Source organism: Lampris incognitus, chromosome 3 (genome assembly GCF_029633865.1).
Source record: "Lampris incognitus isolate fLamInc1 chromosome 3, fLamInc1.hap2, whole genome shotgun sequence".
In the NCBI taxonomy this organism is placed as follows: Eukaryota; Metazoa; Chordata; class Actinopteri; order Lampriformes; family Lampridae; genus Lampris; species Lampris incognitus.
Genome location: NC_079213.1, coordinates 24,485,142 through 24,505,246, shown reverse-complemented (window position 1 = coordinate 24,505,246; position 20,105 = coordinate 24,485,142). Strand labels below are relative to the sequence as shown.

At 46.1% G+C, this 20,105-nt stretch overlaps 3 protein-coding genes across 4 annotated transcripts in view; 1 reads left to right on the top strand and 2 right to left on the bottom strand.

Annotated features, from left to right (window-relative positions):
• The window catches only part of dnai7 (dynein axonemal intermediate chain 7), a gene marked incomplete at its 5' end in the record, with an annotated part of 32,676 nt that extends 25,852 nt beyond the window's left edge, over positions 1–6,824 (bottom strand). Inside the window, 7 exon segments of the mRNA XM_056276692.1 lie at positions 3,143–3,246; positions 3,617–3,751; positions 4,400–4,537; positions 4,788–4,892; positions 5,258–5,349; positions 6,077–6,161; positions 6,804–6,824. Coding sequence (XP_056132667.1) covers positions 3,143–3,246; positions 3,617–3,751; positions 4,400–4,537; positions 4,788–4,892; positions 5,258–5,349; positions 6,077–6,161; positions 6,804–6,824 — 680 coding nt within the window.
• A 341-nt stretch (positions 6,825–7,165) lies between these two features.
• Positions 7,166–9,014, top strand: lyrm5a (LYR motif containing 5a). Of its 2 annotated transcripts, none has more exons than XM_056275629.1 (3): positions 7,166–7,394; positions 7,662–7,734; positions 7,939–9,014. In XM_056275629.1, exons 2-3 carry the CDS (start codon positions 7,690–7,692, stop codon positions 8,152–8,154), a joined length of 261 nt encoding a protein of 86 aa, XP_056131604.1. In that variant the 5' UTR covers positions 7,166–7,394; positions 7,662–7,689; the 3' UTR covers positions 8,155–9,014. The 2 variants fall into 2 exon arrangements, with proteins under 2 accessions (XP_056131604.1, XP_056131605.1); XM_056275630.1 differs by having other exon boundaries at positions 7,246–7,299.
• A 134-nt stretch (positions 9,015–9,148) lies between these two features.
• slc5a8 (solute carrier family 5 member 8) overlaps positions 9,149–20,105 on the bottom strand; it is a 29,699-nt gene continuing 18,742 nt past the window's right edge. Inside the window, exons 7-17 of the mRNA XM_056276691.1 lie at positions 13,606–13,721; positions 13,275–13,415; positions 12,792–12,921; positions 12,432–12,520; positions 11,937–12,046; positions 11,754–11,821; positions 11,060–11,146; positions 10,505–10,725; positions 9,564–9,667; positions 9,354–9,442; positions 9,149–9,265 (exon numbers count right to left, since the gene is read on the bottom strand). Coding sequence (XP_056132666.1) covers positions 9,149–9,265; positions 9,354–9,442; positions 9,564–9,667; positions 10,505–10,725; positions 11,060–11,146; positions 11,754–11,821; positions 11,937–12,046; positions 12,432–12,520; positions 12,792–12,921; positions 13,275–13,415; positions 13,606–13,721 — 1,272 coding nt within the window. The remainder of the gene's footprint in view (positions 9,266–9,353; positions 9,443–9,563; positions 9,668–10,504; positions 10,726–11,059; positions 11,147–11,753; positions 11,822–11,936; positions 12,047–12,431; positions 12,521–12,791; positions 12,922–13,274; positions 13,416–13,605; positions 13,722–20,105) is intronic.

The window sequence follows — 20,105 nt, the reverse complement described above, 5'->3', positions numbered from 1 at the left end:
TACCGGTTGCGCTTGACTGCAGCCAAGACCAAACCAAAGTTGCTGGCGGTGATTCGCTTCTTGCGATAAGCCATCCTGTTATAAAGACATCCAAAAGATACAGCTCACATAGACAAGCATCCTATGTCTATGCTGTATTATAAACATTAGGTGCTCATACCACTGGATTGAAATAGTCATTCATAAATGTCAATGCTTTAACATGAACTACAATACTTTATTAATGGACCAGTGGTATTTATTACAAGGGGGAGACATAGATAATCTACTCCTAAGGAGAGAACTATGGGGGATTGACTTTCTAGGTACTATGACACCAAGGGGTGACATATGAGGACTTTGATTTTAGACCCTATCTCTACAGTCATTAACAGAAGTCTTGTCGCCCCGGCACTTCGGTCAGGTAATGCACCACTTCTCCCAGAAAATTGTTACAATTACAAATTCTTTGGTATTCACGTATTCCTTTACTTTGTTTGCATTGGACCAACACAAAAAAACCTGGAGAAAACCCCCCAAATCTGACATATTTCCACATCCAAACTCCACACTCCAAAAATGGGCTAGACAAAAGTTGTGTCGCCCCATTCACTCACATGTGAAAAAAATTGTGAAAAAATGCATGGAGACCTCCCCCTTCCCCCAAACAACCCCTCCAATCCCCTCCAACCCCCGATGGTTGAAGTCTGAATTGCTGGGAAGGAAAACGGGGACGGACAGGCTTTGTCGGTCTGTCCGTCCCCGTTTTCCTTGCCAGCAATTCAGACTTCAACCATCGGGATTGTCCCCGGGGGCCAAATCAAAGTAAAGAAGATAGAAGTCCTACCTGAGGTGTTTCTGGACTCAAGATCCACCACATGCCAGTAAAACGACCGAGCTGAGACAAGGATGACACAGTCCAATCCTTGACCTCCTGTGTTACAGGTGTTTTGATTCCAGCTGAAATAAAATGCAAAGTCTAATTAATAATTGTTCTTCATCGTTGTGATAAGACTTCCTAATTATAATTTAAAAGGAACAGTATGTACACTACAAATTAAACAATTTAACTTCAATTACTTACCTTGTGATGTGGATGGTGCCATCACAGACACTCTCTTGGCAACGATATCATCCGATTTTGGTGTCTTCGCCCTCTTCCACATACATTCCACGTCTGTCCGGGACACATTTTTCTCAACCCAAATCAGCAATGCTGCCATGTGATGGCACTTGTCCTTGCCGATAGGGCACTCGCACGTGCTGTAGCTCACTTTCTGACTTTCTACATGTACCTGTATTAAACACAACTTAACCCTCACAACAACCCTAGACATCACAGTGCCTACCAGACATAAGCAACTAGCCCAGGGGGGTGGCTTTTTATTCGCAAAGCCAGGTAACATGGCTTATAATGTTATAAACCTGAACATCGAGTTGCAGTTCAGATGGGCACTTGGGAAATCCGAATCCTCAATGTAAAATTGGGTATTTCATGCAAAACAGTATTAAAATAATTCTGATACTGGAGCTGACCAACCCACAACCAAAGTGCAATATTGTTGTACTGGGACCTGACCAGTACAACTTCAGTTTACTGCTGTTGTACTGGGAGCTGACCAGTACTGGGTCACGTGGGTAAATTAAGCCTGATAATGATGTACCATGCATGTTCACATCATCTATACTTTACATTACTTAACCACTTATCCAACCCATATGGTTGGACAGAGTCCTTCAGGGCTCTAACTAAGTGTCTTGTGTTTTATGTTATTATGTTATGCTCTCCTCGAACCATCACCTTAACGTGGTGGAGAGGTTTGAGTGACCCCATGAATCCCGAGAGCTATGTTGTCTGTAGCCTTGCGCTACTGTAGGGTCACACATGGCAAACTGGTCTAGGAGGGAACAGACTAAGAATGGTTCAAGAGCTGTGAGGAGTTGTGCCCCACAGTCCTTAAATACGCACAAAGGTTTAAATTTGATTAATTTGATTAATTAAATTTAATTAAAACCCTTGGCAAACTCATCTGAGGATGACTAAATGAATGCTGGGGTTCATGGGGTTAAGACCATTCTTCTAATATTACATGTTTCCAAACATTTTGGACAAAATAGAACATTTTACATCAAGGTGCCCAGAGATTTCCTGGTGCCCAGCTGACCTGTATCCAACGTGGCCTATAACGTTACTAAGAAACAGATCGTAGCACACATGGTAGCCCTAAAATGGCTGTGATCTTACATGTAAGTCTATATTTCATTAATTCCTAATATGTATTTTAAATTCATTAAACTTTTACAGCGTTACAGTATGTACGATCATAGCCATTCTGGAGCTAGACACATGAAAAGCTAGCCTTGGATCCAAGAACGTCAGAGTTATTTTAACAAGTCAAACGTCGGAAAACAATTATCTACCGACAAAATAAAGCACTGGCAGTCTTTATCCAAGGCTTATGAATCGCCAGTAAACGTGGGATATAACATCAGAAGCCAGAATACCCAACATTACCAAGCTAACGCTAGCTAACCCTGTTAGCTCACTCACCTCAACCTGATAAACTTTCTGTTTCATGGAAGCCTGTACCTTGCCTTTTATAATGCCCCCTGAAACATTTACGTTCACAACTCTATCTGAATTGAAAGCATTGAGACCCTTTTTCACCCTGAGAGGTTCGTCTTTAAAAAAAAGCCGTTAATGTAAATATATTTACGGGTTCAGACATATTGTTTTGAGTGGAAAATAATGCAGTGAGATTCCCCAAGGCACCGGAAGTATAACTCCGCCCACACGTGACGTCGCGTCGTGCGTCGTGACGTCGTGCTTACGAGCCGAATGCGTGGGAGGAGCACGTGATTCCCCCCAGTTCCCCCTCCCCCCCGAACAGATGCCCCGACCAACCAGAGGAGGCGCTAGTGCTGCGACCAGGATGCCTACATCTGGCTCCCCACCCACAAACACAGCCAATTGTGTCTGTAGGGACACCCGACCAAGGCGGAGGTAACATGGGGATTCGAACTGGTGATCCCCATGTTGGTAGGCAACGGAATAGACCGCTACGCTACCCGGATGCCCCACACTTGATTTTTATACAGCCTTTCTCTCTCTCTATCTCTCTCCACCTTTCTCCTTTGACTTCTGTCCATCTCCAACACAGACCTTGGGTTCTTGCTGAGGTTTGCCCAGAGACACAGAGTGATGTTTTCGTCCTTCACCACAGTCTGCATGTTGCCTGTCTCAATGTCGGAACTGATGCTAGCCCTCTGTGACCATAGAAAAACACACAACAACAGTGGTGGGTCTAAAAAGATGGCCTCACACACAGGACACAGGATGTCTGGTCTCAGCACTTACAGAATAATAACAGGCAGAGCTTGTACCATCAGTTTTTGCATCTTAAAATCTTATTGCAACTCTCTAATTGTTTTTCTAGTATACCATAGGTGTGCTTGAAATAGTTTTCATGTTGACTGTATCATTCTAATTACTGAAACAATTGATCTCACACAGGCACACACACCATGTCTGGTTTTTATCCTGGTGATGCAAAGTGCTTGACAAATTTACATTTGTTGAGCAACACCCATGAGCCTTTGTGTGATGTTCTGGGGGCAGCCATTTGCTCTCTCCTACCTTGAGGATCTCCTCTGTGGTGAGGAGGTGTTTAGAGTGGATTAATTCCTGTAGAGAGAGAATGGTCTCCTGGTACTGCTGGCCTTCAGCTGGCTCTCTGACTTCTCTCTGAACACCCTCCAGTTCCTCAATCAGCTATAAGTTAAAAATATGTCTGTCATCAGATTCTTATATCATTGTTAGCTCCAGGCTTTATTCCTGCTTTGCTACTTGACATATGGCTCTTATATGTATGGTTATGAAACATAAACTGATTGGACCAAAAATGACCTCAAATGGGTTTGTTTTATGCATGCAATAAGCACCAGATAGCAAATAGGGGATTGTTTTCATATTGTTGATATTGGCCATCATAACACAATGAGTAGAGCATTGTTATAACAGAGAATAAAGATTTCAATCTCCACCAGGATTCCCAATGGTAAAACATATACAGCCACATGATGCTTTAGGGCAAATCTGGGTGAAAAGCAGGCAAGGTGGGCGTTAAATAAATAAGTAAACACTGATGAGGTTTCATATCAGTAGCACCGTTCAGGGTGGATTGTGGCAGAAAATGTACAGTGTGACACCAAACCATCGCTGTAACAGGTTTTCAGTAACCAGTAGATCAACTGAGGACTCACATCAGATTCTTATATCATTGCTAGGTCCAGGCTTTATTCCTGCAAACTCACGCATCCAGACAAATAAATCTTTTTGCAAAGTATCACTCTTTATCCCTTTTATTCTTTCTGTATCTGTTTTCCCCCCACTGTCTCACTCTCACGTGTGTATGCAGACCTGTAGAGCGAGGGCGCACTGTTTGAGCACAGGTGTGATGTCAACATCTGGGTCATCTTTCCACAGGCTGATGTAAGTGTTGATGTCTTTCTGCTCTGATGGGTCAGGACTTCCATCACAGCGCATGTACCTCTCCCACTGTGCACAGAAAATGGGAAATACTATATAACAATCATCCAGAGGGCACATGTGAAAGATACTACACCAGGAGGGTAATTCTTCGGCAATGCTACAATCTCCTGCTCTTAGTTTTAAACAACTAAGCCAACGTTACAGTTGATTCTTATAGTCAGCTCTTTAACCATCACATTTATGGGACTATATTTGATTAGAACATCATTAAATACATGCATCAATGATTCTCTCTTTCTCTCTACTAAGCACAAACCTTGGCCTTCTCCCTGACATCAGTTTTCCATTTGGTCACTGCCATTTGGTTTTGTTCCAGTAGATAGCGCAATTCATTCAGCTCACCTTCCCTGCGATCTTGGTCCTGTAGGTGTTAGTACATTCATAAACACAGCAGCAGCAACACAACCATTGTAAAGTTGGCAATGCTGATTGCATGTTGCCATAAAAGTCACCCCTTTTTGTCATTGGAAGAGTTTTTCTAGTCCTGTTCAAAGAGTTACCAAGGATTTCAAAGATACAGTAAATCTGAGTTTTCAGAATATTTTTGGACTTGACCAAAGCCTAACTGGATTTTTTTCTCACAAGGGAAGAACTTCAGACCAAAAGACACACCAGACTACATATTTCTGAGAGTTATTCAAACTAACAGTCCAGGTGTAACTCTTTGCTAGAAACTATTAAACCCAAATGGCAAAATGGCATTGTGTCTCCAAAAAACGATCTCACCTTTAACTCAATCCTTTGCAGCTCCTCCTGCAGCTTTCTCTCCCTCTCCAGTCGTTCCTGCTCTTCTTTCTCAGCCTGTCTTTGAGCCTCCTCTGCAAAGCAAAAACACAAGCACAGGACACATCTATGTATCTGCTCAGCCAAGTCTCTTCTGGTCGGTACATTTAAAAGGCCCTCTGGCCTGCCCTCTGGACAGGTTGCCAGTCCATCTTAATAGAGAAAGGGCTAGTAGGACCAATGATTACCAGCACCTATGCCTGGGCACATACAGTCTATCCCCCACTCTTCCTTCTGTCTTCAACACACCAAACACTCAAACACATGGTTGTCACTGAAGGGTTTGTCACAAAGCAATGTATGTTTGTAGAATGATTCCTGACAAACACATCCTGCCTTGTCTAACTTGTTAGCATTCTGTGCCCTTTTCTGTTATGGGTTTATTGCGGGGTGAAATATCAACATAATGTCATCCATCCATCCATTATCCAAGCCGCTTATCCCAGTCGGGGTCATGGGATGCTGGAGCCTATCCCAGCAGTCATTGGGCGGCAGGTGGAGAGACACCCTGGACCACCAGTCCAGCACAGGGCCAACACATTCACACCTAGGACAATTTAGTATGGCCGATTCACCTGACCTACATGTCTTTAGATATGAAATCATTTGGTCATTAAAAAACCCCCCACTATTTCTGAAGTAGTATTTAATGCACCTTTCAAGCAAAAGTTAAGACTGTATAGATCTAGCATACTACTACCCTTAGTGCTCTTGCTCTAGACTGAAATTATGAAAGTATTTAGAAGTGGATGAGTGACTTACCCTCCTCTTGCTGTCTCCTTTCATTCTCCTCTCGCTTCAGTCGCTCCCTCTCAGCCTTGCTTAGCTTACCTCGCCTTTTTGCCGACTTGACACCAAATCAAATGTTAAGAGAACGTGTTTTAATTAGTTTCTGGTGGCCGTAAATAATTCTGATTTTTGCAAGTGGAAGATCTTCTCATTTCAACATTTGACATGAAGTCCCTGAGCTTTAACATCATTTATCCAAATAGATTCAAGTTAGAAGTACAGCATTGGCCAGGGTTAGGGTTAGGTCAACATATCAAATGTTGATTTGATAACATCTGTCACTTACACGAAACAGAGCATGCAGCTGGAGATAGGTACATTTCTGAGGTGGATATGTGAATGCGGTGACTCTGCCCTCTAGTGGAAAGTTTGTGGTAATACTCTGAATACTGAGGAACCCAGAGAAAGATGCTGGTATACTCGGTGTACAGTGCCTGTATATATATCTTCACCTACTGTGCTTAAAACTCTGAATCTAGTCTAGAAAATTAAGATAGCTTAACGGTATCGAGAGTAATGCCACTGCAAAAGCCAGTTGTATGAGGGATATACTACTGTTCTGTGAGTAGGCCCCAATACTACACCTGTGATGCAATGTAGGTCCTGTTATCAGATAACCTTACTTGTAATTTGTGGTCATTAATTGCTGCACTATGCTAACTGAGTGGGAGGGATGTACTGGACATAGCCGTGCTCATACCTTTGCATTCTTGGGTGGCTATCGTCGAGAGGAAAGAGCATAAGTAGTAGAAAGTTAGGGAATCGTTATTTTAATCAGAATGACTATAAGGTTAGAAATTGTTAAAGGAAAGTAGAAAGTGAAAAGAGAAAACTTCAAGCAAGGTGCAGTGTTATTTCGCTAAATCTAGCTCACCTAGCATACTAATAACGCTAGGTAATCTCTCTCTCTCTCTCTCTCTCTCTCTCTCTCTCTCTCTCTCTCTCTCTCTCTCTCTCTCTCTCTCTCTCTCTCTCTCTCTCACACACACACACACACACACACACACACACACACGCCTTAGAAAAAAACGAATATTACATTAAAAACTTCTCACCATTTTTTGAAATTGGCGTCTCCTGCGTTTGGGTAACTATGGAAACGGTGACGCATGCGCAGCTGAGTCTATTTGAAATTGCGACACCCAGATTCGACGTACGACAGATGAACTTTAGTAACGAAGAAAGGACAACAAAAGGCAAATTCTCACTCTGTCTCTCTTTCTCTCTCTTTTTGTCCTTCCCATATCACTGGTTCTGAAACTCTGCCCAGCAAAGGAGCATATGTGATTCTGTATGTATTTCAGTTTTTCGTTTCGTTAGTCTGCAGAGGTTGTGATATTTATAGGCTACCTGGTGCTAGCAAACTTAGCTCATACTATAGCAGCCTTGTGCGAAGGGAAGGAGTAATTGAAATTGCACGTACCGCACGTATACAGCTGGTGCACAGCAAAAGCTCCAGTCCTCATCTGTCTTGCAATACATACTGTGCTGTCATGTTTATTCTTTAGTGAATAACGGGGATTTCTAACGATGAGCTCTACTTTTCTTGTCATTTCAGCCGTGAAAAGTGCCTTCCCGTACTTGACATGGCCAACCCTTTACGGGGTGAGGTGATCAGGCTTTACAAAACAGTGAGTCCCTTCCACATGATTCAACACCACTCATACAACAAAAAAAGAGAGAACTTGAAAAAACGTAATTTCAACATACACATACATAGGGATCAGGACACACTGAACACTTCACGACCAGTTGCATCACTGAACAGAACTTACATTTAGCCAACCTCATTTGTCCATGTTTGCTCAATGCTATACGCTTGTCATCCCTAAAAGTTGCTGTACCTTGGACGTGAATATCCTAAAGGGTCAGCCTATTTCAAGGAACGCCTGAAGTCAGCTTTCTTGAAGAACCAAGATGTAACTGACCCTGAGAAGATCCAAAAGCTCGTGGACCGTGGACAGTTTGTTATCAAAGAACTGGAGGCTCTCTATTTCTTAAGGAAATACCGTGCCATGAAGAAGCGCTATTACGATCCAGAAGAAAAATGATGATTTATTCTGCATGGTTACTTTTTGATGAGCTTCCATGTTACAGAAGTATTGGGAACTTGGATATATATCCAGTAACATCCAAGACTTGTGACGACAGAAAAAGTTACCTTTATTTCATTTTCTCAGTGCAGTGAGGCCTTTGTCTGTGTATTCAATTTGAAATACTATTTTCTAATAAGGCAAATTTTAGCTCCATCTCTAATGAATGCCAAGAAGTGCTGGTAGCTGTTTCTACTAAAGGTGCTTTGCATTTTTACAAGCATATCTGCACCTTTAGGATAAATCTTTCATGTCTTGAACATAATGTTATTTTCACAGGTTTGCAGGGTGATAGATGGCAGATATGGGCAATATTTTGGAAGTATGACACAATCAAGAAATATTCCAAATGACCCAACATTAGTTCACTTACCAAACTTCACTACAGTCATCTCACAGTGAAGTAGCAGGTCAATCCAAGCCATACTGTAATGGTAATTTGAGATCATTTGTATTTACTTTTCCATCGTCAAGGCCATATCAGAAGACATCTTTGTGGCCTGTAATACTCTTGAGGAGACCCATATCATGACGGTTTTTTTGGTTTTATTGTGGAGTGAAATATCAAGAGCAATGACAAACCTAATGAATTTCTCTTATTTGCAATGTGCTATTTGTTATTGCAATTATTGCAAATGTTATTTCTTATTGCAATGTGATATTTGTAAATAGAGGGTCAAATCTTAAGGACAGCCTGTAATTTTCATTACCATGTGTGGTATTATTAGGTGTTAAGGAGAACAGCAAAAAAGGAAAACACTTCACATAAATGTTTATTTGAAGCATTAGTGTCCCGTATTGTAATAAATTATACAAAATCAGAAGGTTGTATTTCTACAATTTTGTTCTACGACAGTATCTCTTGTAATAGACTAATAGGGTAGCAAAATTATAACTCCCTGGCAAAAGAAATGTATGACAAACATAGGAAATTCAAATTTAGCAACGAGCCTCAGGTTGGAACATTGCTTTTGGTCAAGTCCAGCTCAACATCACAGAAAGCAGGGTTGCTGTTGCCAAACCTCTCCTCACTTTGTGTGAAGTCAAGCTTCCCTGTTCGTCTGATGACCTTCAGAAAGAAGAGGATGGAGCAGAGGTCATTGTTACTATTATGCTGCACATGCTGTCTGACATTGGTTCAGTACTACAAAACTTACTTTTTCTTTGAGAAACATGAAGAAGTAATAGGAAGACATGTCTTCTTTCATTAATGTAAGCCTTGACTCCAACTTCATCTTCATGCCCCCTGGAAAATGCACAGTAAACAAAAAAAGTGTGCTCCAGAACACATGGCCAGTCGTGAGATTTGATTGAAATAATGTGGCGTTCAGCAGACAGATGGTGTTAGTATTGAAATGGGTGTTTACCTGAGAACAGGCTGACTATCAGTCCAACAGTAATCGCTGTTATGGTTCCAATAGTACTGAAGTAGAGGTAGGACAGAGAGTACCAGTAATCTGCCAAGAACGACCTGAAGACAGGAAGCAAAGCAGACGGTCACCAGTCACACTATAGTTGGTGGGTCGAAACTCCAAACTTTACACGACAGAATTACGACAGTTTAAAACTGATCTTGCACTTCGGGCGGAGAATGCGTTGATTAAGTTCTATTGAATTTGCAGATTTACAGCAGTAATAATAAAAAGCAGCAGAACAAAATTAATTATAGTACATCTACTATGCAAACAGAACCGTGTGGTTGCAGGACAGTAATCTTAATTCTCTAAAGAATCTATGGATAAATACTTTCCTTTAAGATGTTACATGTCTCCTCTACAACTATTAGCATCAATCCAGCAGGCATCCCGCTTAGTTTAAGTAGAGATTCAAATAGAAGAAGAAAAGAAGGAAAGCCACTTTATTTTGTCATTGTACAGTTGTTTTGGTTACAATGAATTTGTCTTCTGCATTTAACCCGTCTTATTGTATAGGAACAGCGGGCAGCTGCAGCGCCCGGGGACCAACTCCAGTTCTTCTTTCCATTGCCTTGCTCAGGGGCACAGGCAGGAGTATTAACCCTAACATGCATGTCTTTTTGATGGTGGGAGGAAACCGGAGCACCTGGAGGAAATCCACACAGACACAGGGAGAATGTGCAAACTCCACATAAATAGGACCTGGGGTTCGAACCCAGGACCTTCTTGCTGTGAGGCAACAGCGCTAACCACTGGGCCACCGTGCTCCCCAACTATAGCACAACAAAAACCAAAGTCCTGTAAAATCTTTCAATCCTATCTGACTGAAGACATAACCCGGCCTCCCTCTCTGAGTTGATCAGTCATGCAGTGGTGTCATTTACGAAACTCACCTGCCCTGTATGTCTTTTTCTGGGATAATGGTGACAAAGCTGGACTCTGTTGGCAGGGCAGTGGTGGTCCAGTTGATGCTGTCTGCCGCGGTGGTGAAGTTGCAGCCCAGGGTGGTCAGCGCCAGAGGCCTGCTCATCTCCGGTGGAGGAGGGTAGATCTGAGCCCCGATCCCCACCCATAGAGACACAAGCAAGCCAGACACCAAACCTGCCAAAGCTCCCTAGAGTACAAATACAGACATCATCATGAGCCTCCTCTGCAATCCTTTATACAGACAGCTGCATGAGCATGAATTCAACCTTCCATTTTGACAGCCATGATAATCACTTTACAATGTAAGAAAACAAAACGTATTCAAATGAAAAAGGTGACTTTGGGATTGGCTTCATAGGGAGGAGGTAAAGCAATTGACGGATAACAGAGAGCGCATCATAAACAGAGGAGTCCCCCCCCCCCCCAGTTGTAGCGTTGAATTTGAATCTCTGTTAAACGGAGTTACTGGCATCACACTTGTGACAGCACAAAACAGTTCCCACAGTTCAATGAGGACTTACAGTGGAGTTGGCAAACGGACAGAGAATGCCCAATGAGAAAAGGCCAAGTAAAGGACCGCCAATGATCCCAAAAATAGTGATGGCTGCCTGCATGGAGGAGACATAGAGCTGAAGTTACATTCAAATCCAGTAGACTAGGGGAATGAAGATGACATGCATGCGGGGAAAAACATTGGAAAGTATGGCAGGTAAAGGCCTGGACCTTTTCTTCACCCTAAGAAAGGTGATGACAGGCATTAAGAATCAGACAGCCTCCAAGTGGAATCATGATTTGAAAGTTACTTTGGTATAATCATCCTTGAAGGCATCAAGGTTGGACGGTTTTGAGACAAAGCAAGAGAGGCAAGACTGAGATGGTTTGGACATGTGTGGAGGAGAGATGCTGGGTATATTGAGAGAAGGATGCTCAATATGGAGCTGCCAGGGAAGAATAAAAGAGGAAGGCCAAAGAGGAGGTTTATGGATGTGGTGAGAGAGGACATGCAGGTGGCTGGCGTGACAGAGGAAGATGCAGAGGACAGGAAGAGATGGAAACGGATGATCCATTGTGGCGACCCCTAATGGGAGCAGCCGAAAGTAGTAGTAGTAGTAGTTCCTCGAAGACATCATTTATAAACAATAGTCAGGTACACCACTGTGTATTTAGTAGAGATTGTGGTTTCTGTACATATTTATTGACATAAATCGACTCCACCTGCAACACGCCTCCCATGAGTGAGGCCAGTCCAGCCATTCCGATGCACAAAGCCCCGTATAAGAGACCTGTATACAGCCAAAGACAGGTGGAAACTAAGATTGTGCGCTTTTGCCTTGGTCACCCAGTATCCGTGGGACAACCCGATGTGTTAAAACCAATGGATGAAGATGATCCACTTACTGAGTCCTTTGGAGGTCCAGGACAGGTGCCTCTCAGACAACCGGACATGTGGTTTGATCAGGTCTTCTACTGTCACCGCAGCCAAGGCGTTGATGCTGGATGACACTGTGCTAAAGGAGAGATAATAGTCATTACACATCATACTACATTTACTCAAGGGCAAGAATCATGTTAACTTTCCACTGTCGATTTGGAAAACTAGATTTTCTTCATCAGGTGATGAACATTGTACACACAGATCATTAGCGTAGGAGAACTGGACTGAAATGATTGAGGTATAATTGTATTTTCTTTATCAATTAGCAGATCTAACATTAGCAAATACTGTCCTTGTGTATTCACTTTAGGTAAATCATGAAACAAAATGTGAATGGGATGAGTGAAATTAACTGCCCAACGCACAAGAAGCATCTGAAAAGATGGATGAATTCAGTGTGCTTGCTAGAATCAGAATCAGAATCAGAACACTTCACCCCTGAGGGGGAATTGGGTAACCTCAGAGAGCCGCTATATGCAGCTGCCACAAACAGCCCAGGAACGCCTGGATAGTCTCTCAGGATGTCCATCACCAAGTATGGCATCAGCTGTAAAAGATGAGTGACTTGATCAGTATTGGACTTGAGATGTATTGATGAGGGTTGGATTGGCTACAACCCCCTACACACATAAACTCAACACTTGTGTAAATATCCTTTGCAGTACAAGAGGTTGCCAACATAGAAACTCGGCTTGGATGTTGAAAAAAACAAGGTAGGTGAGAGCAGATAGGTGAGAGCATACATGACTGCATGTATGCATATGTGTGATTACTTATGAAAGTGGCCCCAGTGAAACTGTTGTGCCTCCCTGTCGTACCTGATCGGGGGCAGACACCAGTCCAGCTGTCCAAGGGTCACAGCTCTTATAGACAGAATAGAGACACAGGCCAGCCAACACAGCACACAGCAGCATGGCCCAAAGGCCTAACAGGTTTAGGTACAGAGAACTGGTATACGCACACACACATGCATGCACATACACACACACACACACACACACACACACACACACACACACACACACACACACACACATACACACACCCGGTTAAGGGAGACATTATATGGGAGAGAGAGAGGGAGAAGGGCAGAGCAAACATATTAGAAGCCAAACTACTGTACACTTTGTACCTTTGAAACATCCGTGATGCTAAGTGACCAATTCCAACTCTCATATCGCCACATCCTACATACACACACACACACAACCCACACAACTTTGCCCAGCCTACTTTTTTGACAGCACAAGGGGGAAGTCCTGTGCATCGCTAAATGCCTTTGTTGGTACGGCATGACTCACAGTCTAGCATGAGTGATGCTCTTGCAGGCCATGTATCTCTGAACCTGGGCCTGATTGATCCCGTAGACGCCGACCCAGACGGACGTCCCTCCAATGGTTAGGGTCCAAAAGGTGTGTCTTCTCAGGGGATTCATGTCGAAGCTTATGGAGAGAGAGAGAGAGAGACAGACAGACAGACAGACAGACAGGAGGGCGGGGGGGGGGGGGGAGGTTTTGGTTAATGTCCAGTTTTTTTGTTTTTTGTTTTTATCCAACAGGTGTGGTTTTCTGGAATACAGCCATATCAGCAGCCATCCACAGCATTTTAATACCCTGACCAGGACAGACTTACTCCCAGAAGTTGAGCCTCCCTCCGCGCTGGGAGTCGGACATGATGGTGGAGACTCCCCCTTGCAGCAGCACAGACCTGATGATCACAGACAGGAAGCCTGCAACCATGATGCACACCTAGAAATGGAAGTAAAAGACACAATTTTTTCAACCCCTGCAATTGTTATTGTGGCAGTGGAAACTGGCTTGGTTTCTAGATCTGTCCTGCTTTCAGTCCTGCTTCGGCTTCTATTAGAGGAGTTTTTAATTTATTTTTTGCACAATTCATCATAGATAAAGCACTATTCCAAAATATTATCCGATATTGATATTGGATATTGCATCTCCAAAGCCCTCAATATTTAGAAATAAGGCTATGTAAGGAGCGTGGCTTAGGTATCAGTTTGATGGCGGGTATAATTAAAAGTGGCTTGTTTAACACAATCTTGGAAAGTGAGAGGTACCTGAAGAGTGGAGAAGAAGAATACTGATAATGATTGTCAAGAATAAGGGTGATGTGCAGAGCTGTAGTAACCACAGATGTAGAAAGTTGATCAGCCACAGCATGAAGATATGGGAAAGAGTAATAGAAGCTAGGTTAAGACGAGAGGTGACGATTAGCGAGCAGCAGTATGGTTTCATGCCATGAAAGAGCACCACAGATGTGATGTTTGCTTTGAGAATGTTGATGGAGAAGTATAGAGGAGGCCAGAAGGAGTGTCATTGTGTCTTTGTAGATTTAGAGAAAGCATATGACAGGGTGCCGAGAGAGGAGGTGTGGTATTTTATGATGAAGTCGGGAGTGACAGAGAAGTATCTAAGGTATGTATGAGGACAGTGTGACAGTAGTGAGGTGTGGGGTTGGAATGACGGGTGGGTTCAAGGTGGAGGTGGGATTACATCAAGGATCGGCTCTGAGCCCTTTCTTGTTTGCAACAGTAATGGACAGGTTGACCAACGAGATCAGGCAGGAGTCTCCGTCAACTATGATGTTCGCGGATGACATTGTGATCTGTAGTGAGAGTAGGGTGCAGGTGGAGGAGAGCCTGGAGAGGTGGAGGTATGCACTGGAGAGAAGAGGAATGAAAGTCAGTGGGAGCAAGATGGAATACATATGCGTGAACAAGAGGGAGGACAGTAGAATGGTGAGCATGCAAGGAGTAGAGGTGACAAAGAAGAAAGAAGAAAGCCACTCCATTTTTGTCATTGTTCAGTTGTTTTGGTTACAGTGAAATTTGTTCTTTGCATTTAATCCATCCTATTGTATAGGAGCAGTGGGTAGCTGGAGCACCCGGAGACCAACTCCAGTTCTTCTTTCCATTGCCTTGCTCAGGGGCAAAGACAGGAGTATTAACCCTAACAAGCATGTCTTTTTGATGGTGGGAGGAAACCGAAGCATCCAGCGGAAACCCAGACAAGTGGAGAACATGCAAACTCATTACATCACATTACATTACAGTCATTTAGCCGACACTTTTATCCATAGCAACTTACAAGTACATTAACATAGGAAATCAGGAGAACTACTAGTCATCAGAGGTCATAAGTGCATCTTCTCTCTAAACAAGCATCTAAGAGCAAAACCAGTGCTAAAGTAAAAACGCAAGAAAGAGATCTTTTTTAAAATAAGTGAATACAATAAGTGGTAAGAGCAAGTTGTGGTGTTCCCAACACAGAATATTAACCAGTGTGGGTTGGTTGGTTTTGAATGCGCACATTCAAATGTGATTGGTGCTGAATGAGGTGGAGGTCAGCTATTGGTTGTTCCTGAAGAGTATATAAGGCAGAATCGCCACCAGGGCATTCTCTTGGTACTCCGCTCTACTCGGGATAGCTAGGTTGTTACAGCGTAAGAATAAATATACTACGTTACTGTCATAAGTCTGCCATGTGCACTTTCCAGTTATCTACTTAAACAGTTTAGAACAATATTAGTGTTTCATACACGACAGTTTGGCGATGAGGATGGGATGTTTAAGTTGGAAGTCACAGAGTTAGCATGTCAAGCAGCTCCAGCGAGGCAGAAGTAAACGACGAACAAGAGAGAGACGTTCGGTGAGTGAAAGGACCATCGAACAGAAAATGGCATTCGGTAAGCCAGAAGATTTCCACTTCGAGGAAAGTGAGGAAAGTTTTGATAGTTATCGCCAGCGGTTAGTACATTGCAAGTTTGAGAAAGTTAGCAGCCACATGCAAATTTGGAACATTTTTAGATGAAGCACTGCGTGATAGGTTTGTCTGTGGAGTTAAGAGCAGTGAGCTAAGAGATCGGTTACTCAATGCTGCTCACACAAACAACTTAACGTTACAGCTCGCAGTTGAAATGGCGCTTTCTTTTGAGGTAACAAAAGGCAACAGTGCGCAACAGTTTGCACAGAAAGGCTATAAAGCTAATGTGGTAGAAAAGAAGGCTAACCTAAAGCATAGAGAGGCTACGGTAAAGTCTACAGCTAATGGAAAGCCCTGCTATCGCTGCAATGGAAAAGGCCACAGACCAGATGATGCAGGTTCAAGGACGCAGAGTGTCACCAGTGCAAGAAAAAGGGACACATCGCAAAAGCATGCCGTTCACCTAAAGAAGGAAGCTATGGCAAGGCATCGAAAGGGACCAGGCATTTGGAATGTTGCCACGCTCTCCAGCACGGGACATGTACAAATTCCAGCGCTATCAAGCAGCAGGGAAGACTTGGTTGCAACGCTCCCCAGCATGTGGACCAGAGCAACACTCACAGTCTTCGGGCAGATGGAGATCCTATCCAGCCTCAGCTCTGCAGTGCCAGAAACGGCTGCTGTGTGCCGACAAGGTGCATGGTGGATGCTGTACAGAACATTGACACTGGTCAGACATTGGACAGTGGAGGGGCCGAACTTTTTGCAATGGACACGGGTAAAGGTGACATTGTGGAGTTAGAAAACAACGAGACAGGAGACGTGAGAGTAGACGTAGTCGAGGTAGTTTACTAGCTCCAACTTAGCATGTCATACATTCGACAACGACACTGAACAGTGAACCGGAAGCGGAAGTGCATTGTCTGACCCCTTGCCTCTTCCCTTAAAGGTACACCGTCCTCTTAGGTGAATGTCTCTCGTTATATAGATGTGGGTCACCACACAGGCCCCCCCAGAATTCACCTACACAAAACAATGCAAAACAGCAAAAGTGCAAGTCATGAACACAAAAATAGACTCTACAACAGAACAGTCAATGACATAGTGCAAAGTCACGGGGAAAACAGGTGACGAGTCGGGGGGCGGACCCTGCGGCCATAATGGCTGCGCTTCACAGGAGGGGAAACAGATGGGGCCGAAACCCGGGCCATAGGCGGGGCCGAAGCAGGAACAGAGGCAGGTGCCGGGGCCGACCTAGGAGGGTGCCCCCGCCGCGGGGGTAGGGCCAATTGCATTGGCTCCCCAATGTCCAAGTGAGCGGGCTTGAGACGGTCTATAGCGACCCGCTCCAGCCTGCCCCCCATGTCCACCACAAAGTTCTTATCCCCCGCCTCCAGGACGCGGAAGGGCCCATCGTATGGGGGCTGCAGCGGGGACCGATGGCTGTCGTGCCTAATGAAGACGTACCTCGCCGATGGCAGATCCTTGGGGACGTAGGACCGGGGGAGGCAGTGTTGAGACATCGGAACGGGAGCGAAGGCAGCGGCAGCGCTCCGGGACGCACTGAGGTGAGAGGCGGCCGACCAGGGAGCCGTAGCATCCGGAAGAAACTCCCCCGGAACCCGCAGGGGCTGGCCATACACCAGCTCAGTGGAGGAGGTCTGGAGGTCTTCCTTCGGGGCCGAACGCAGGCCGAGCATGACCCACGGGAGCCGGTCCATCCAGTCACAGCCAGTGAGGCTTGCCCGCAGAGCGGCTTTCATGTCCCGATGGAACCGCTCACAAAGTCCGTTGCTCTGCGGGTTGTACGCCGTAGTGCGGTGGATCTTCACCCCCAGGTGCTCAGCGACCGCCGTCCAGAGCTCCGAGGTAAACTGGGAGCCCCAGTCGCTCGTGATGTCACCAGGCGTGCCGAAACGGGCCACCCAGCAGCCGATGAACGCCCGTGCTACCTCTGCTGCCGTCGTGGAGGACAAGGGAATAGCCTCTGGCCCGACACGTGTTGTATGTCCGTGGTAAACTCGGAAACCGCCGCGAGATGGCGCTGCTGACGCCCAGACCACGGTTCTGAGGTTTTGGCCATACAGAACGTCAGCGGTTTGTGGTCCACGAAAGCGGTGAACTGTCGGCCCTCCAATAGGAACCTAAAGTGTCTGGTTGCGAGGAAGAGACCCAGTAGTTCCCTATCAAAGGTGCTGTATTTGCGCTCGCTCTCACGGAGTTGTTTACTGAAGAACGCCAACGGCTGCCAGCCCCCCCCCCCCACTGCTCACACACGGCCCCCACGGCGTAGTCGGAGGCATCCGTTGTAAGGGCTATGGGGGCGGCAGGCGACGGGTGAGCTAGCAGCGCAGCGTTGGCCAGCGCGGTCTTGGCGGCCACAAAAGCCTCGTCCATCCCCGAAGACCAGTCCAGCTCGTCCTTAGACTTCTTACCCCGCAGGGCCTCATACAGGGGATGCATGATGTGGACGGCACGGGGCAGGAAACGGTTATAAAAGTTCACCATGCCCAGGAATTCCTGCAGCGACTGTACAGTGCGGGGGCGGGGGAACATGGTGACAGTCTCAACCCTGGCAGGGAGGGGAACGGCCCCCTGTGGAGTGATGTGGTGCCCGAGGAAGGTGGTGGACGACTCCCTGAACTGACACTTAGCTGGGTTGAGGATGAGGCCGTGTTCGCTGAGCCTGTCGAACAGCTGTCTGAGGTGCGTCATGTGTTCCTCCGCCGACGCGCTGGCCACGAGGATGTCGTCTAAGTACACAAACAAAAATGGCATGTCGCGGAGCACAGAATCCATAAGGCGCTGAAACGTCTGTGCCGCCCCTTTAAGGCCGAAAGGCATACGTAAGAACTCAAAAGAGCCCAAAGGGTGTGATGACAGCCGTTTTTGGGACATCCAGTGGGTGGACCGGCACTTGGTGATACCCCCGCACTAAGTCGATTTTGGAATAGATGGCAGCGCCCGCCAGGTGGGTAGAGAAATCTTGTATGTGCGGTACGGGGTACCGGTCGGGGGTCGTGGCATTGTTTAGGCGACGGTAGTCCCTGCACGGGCGCCAACCCCCGTCAGCCTTAGTAACCATGTGAAGAGGGGAAGCCCACGGGCTGTCAGAACGGCGGACAATACCGAGGCGCTCCATAGTCGAAAACTCCTCCTTGGCTATTGCGAGCTTGGCCGAATCGAGGCGTCGGGCCCGGGCGTGAACTGGGGGGCCCACTGTGGTGATATGATGTTCCACGCCGTGCTTGGCCACCGCCGAGGAGAAGGTGGGTGTGGTGAGCTCGGGGAAATTGGCGAGCAGGCGTTGGTATGGATCCCCGGTGGAGAGTGTGTTAGCGAGGCACAGCGCTCCAGCGCCCCCAAGCGTGCAGGGGTATGACACAAAAGAGACGGCATCAATCACACGACAGTTTTTAACATCCACCAGCAGGTTGAAAGCACAGAGGAAATCCGCACCTAGGAGCGGGGTGGATACAGCAGCCATCACAAAGTCCCAGCCGAAACGTCGGCCGCCAAAACACACGTCCGCATGTCTGATACCGTACGTCCGAATGGACGTGCCGTTGGCGGCGTCCATCTGGGGGCCGTGACTGTCGGTCATCGTGTCCACAGCTTGTGCTGGTAGTATGCTGCGTTGAGCGCCAGAGTCAACCAGCAGCCGCCGGCCCGACAAGGAGTCTCTGATGAACAACAGTCACTTGCAGTCACGGCCGGCGCCCATAGCCGTTAACGAGCGCCGGCCTTGGCGTTTCCCTGAACCCTGTAACTGCAGGGTTTGCGACACTGTTTTGCTTTTGCCCCAAACCTGGCATGGTAATAACAGAGCCCGTCGTCAGGTTGGCGGCGGGCTGTCACCGCAGCCGCGGTGTCCATATAGTCGTACACAGGTGGTGGTGGGGCGGTCTGGTGGGGTAGCAGGGCATGCACAAACTGTTGCCGGTTGGCCAGGAAAACCCTGTCTGCTTCAGCAGCCAGAGAACGGTAGTCCTTGGAGGCGGCGAGAGGAGAACTGGCCATTGCTGTGCGTACAGGTGCGGGGAGCTGCCTCAGAAAAATGTGTGTGAAAAGAAAGGCCGGATCAGCCGATCCCAGCACAGACAGCATTTTTTCCATTAACTCAGACGGTTTGCCGTCGCCGAGGCCATTCGGGGACAGTAAACGGTCTGCCTTCTCCAGCTCCGACAGTTCAAATAGTTTCAGGAGGAATATCTTTATAGCATCGTACTTGCCAGCAGCTGGCGGAGCTTCCAACAGTGTCATTGCTCGCGCCGTTGTCGATGCGTCTAACGCCGCCACTACGTGGAAGTACTGCGTTGCATCCTGCGTTATCCCTCTCAGCTGGAACTGGACTTCCACATGTTGAAACCACGGCCGTGGATTATGCTGCCAAAAGTCGGGTAGCTTCACAGT

Bases quoted from the DNA above. Each gene is read 5' to 3' on its own strand.
- lyrm5a (XM_056275629.1), top strand. From the start codon at position 7,690: ATGGCCAACCCTTTACGGGGTGAGGTGATCAGGCTTTACAAAACA. The intron at 7,735-7,938 runs GTGAGTCCCTTC...CATCCCTAAAAG, and splicing joins TGATCAGGCTTTACAAAACA to TTGCTGTACCTTGGACGTGA.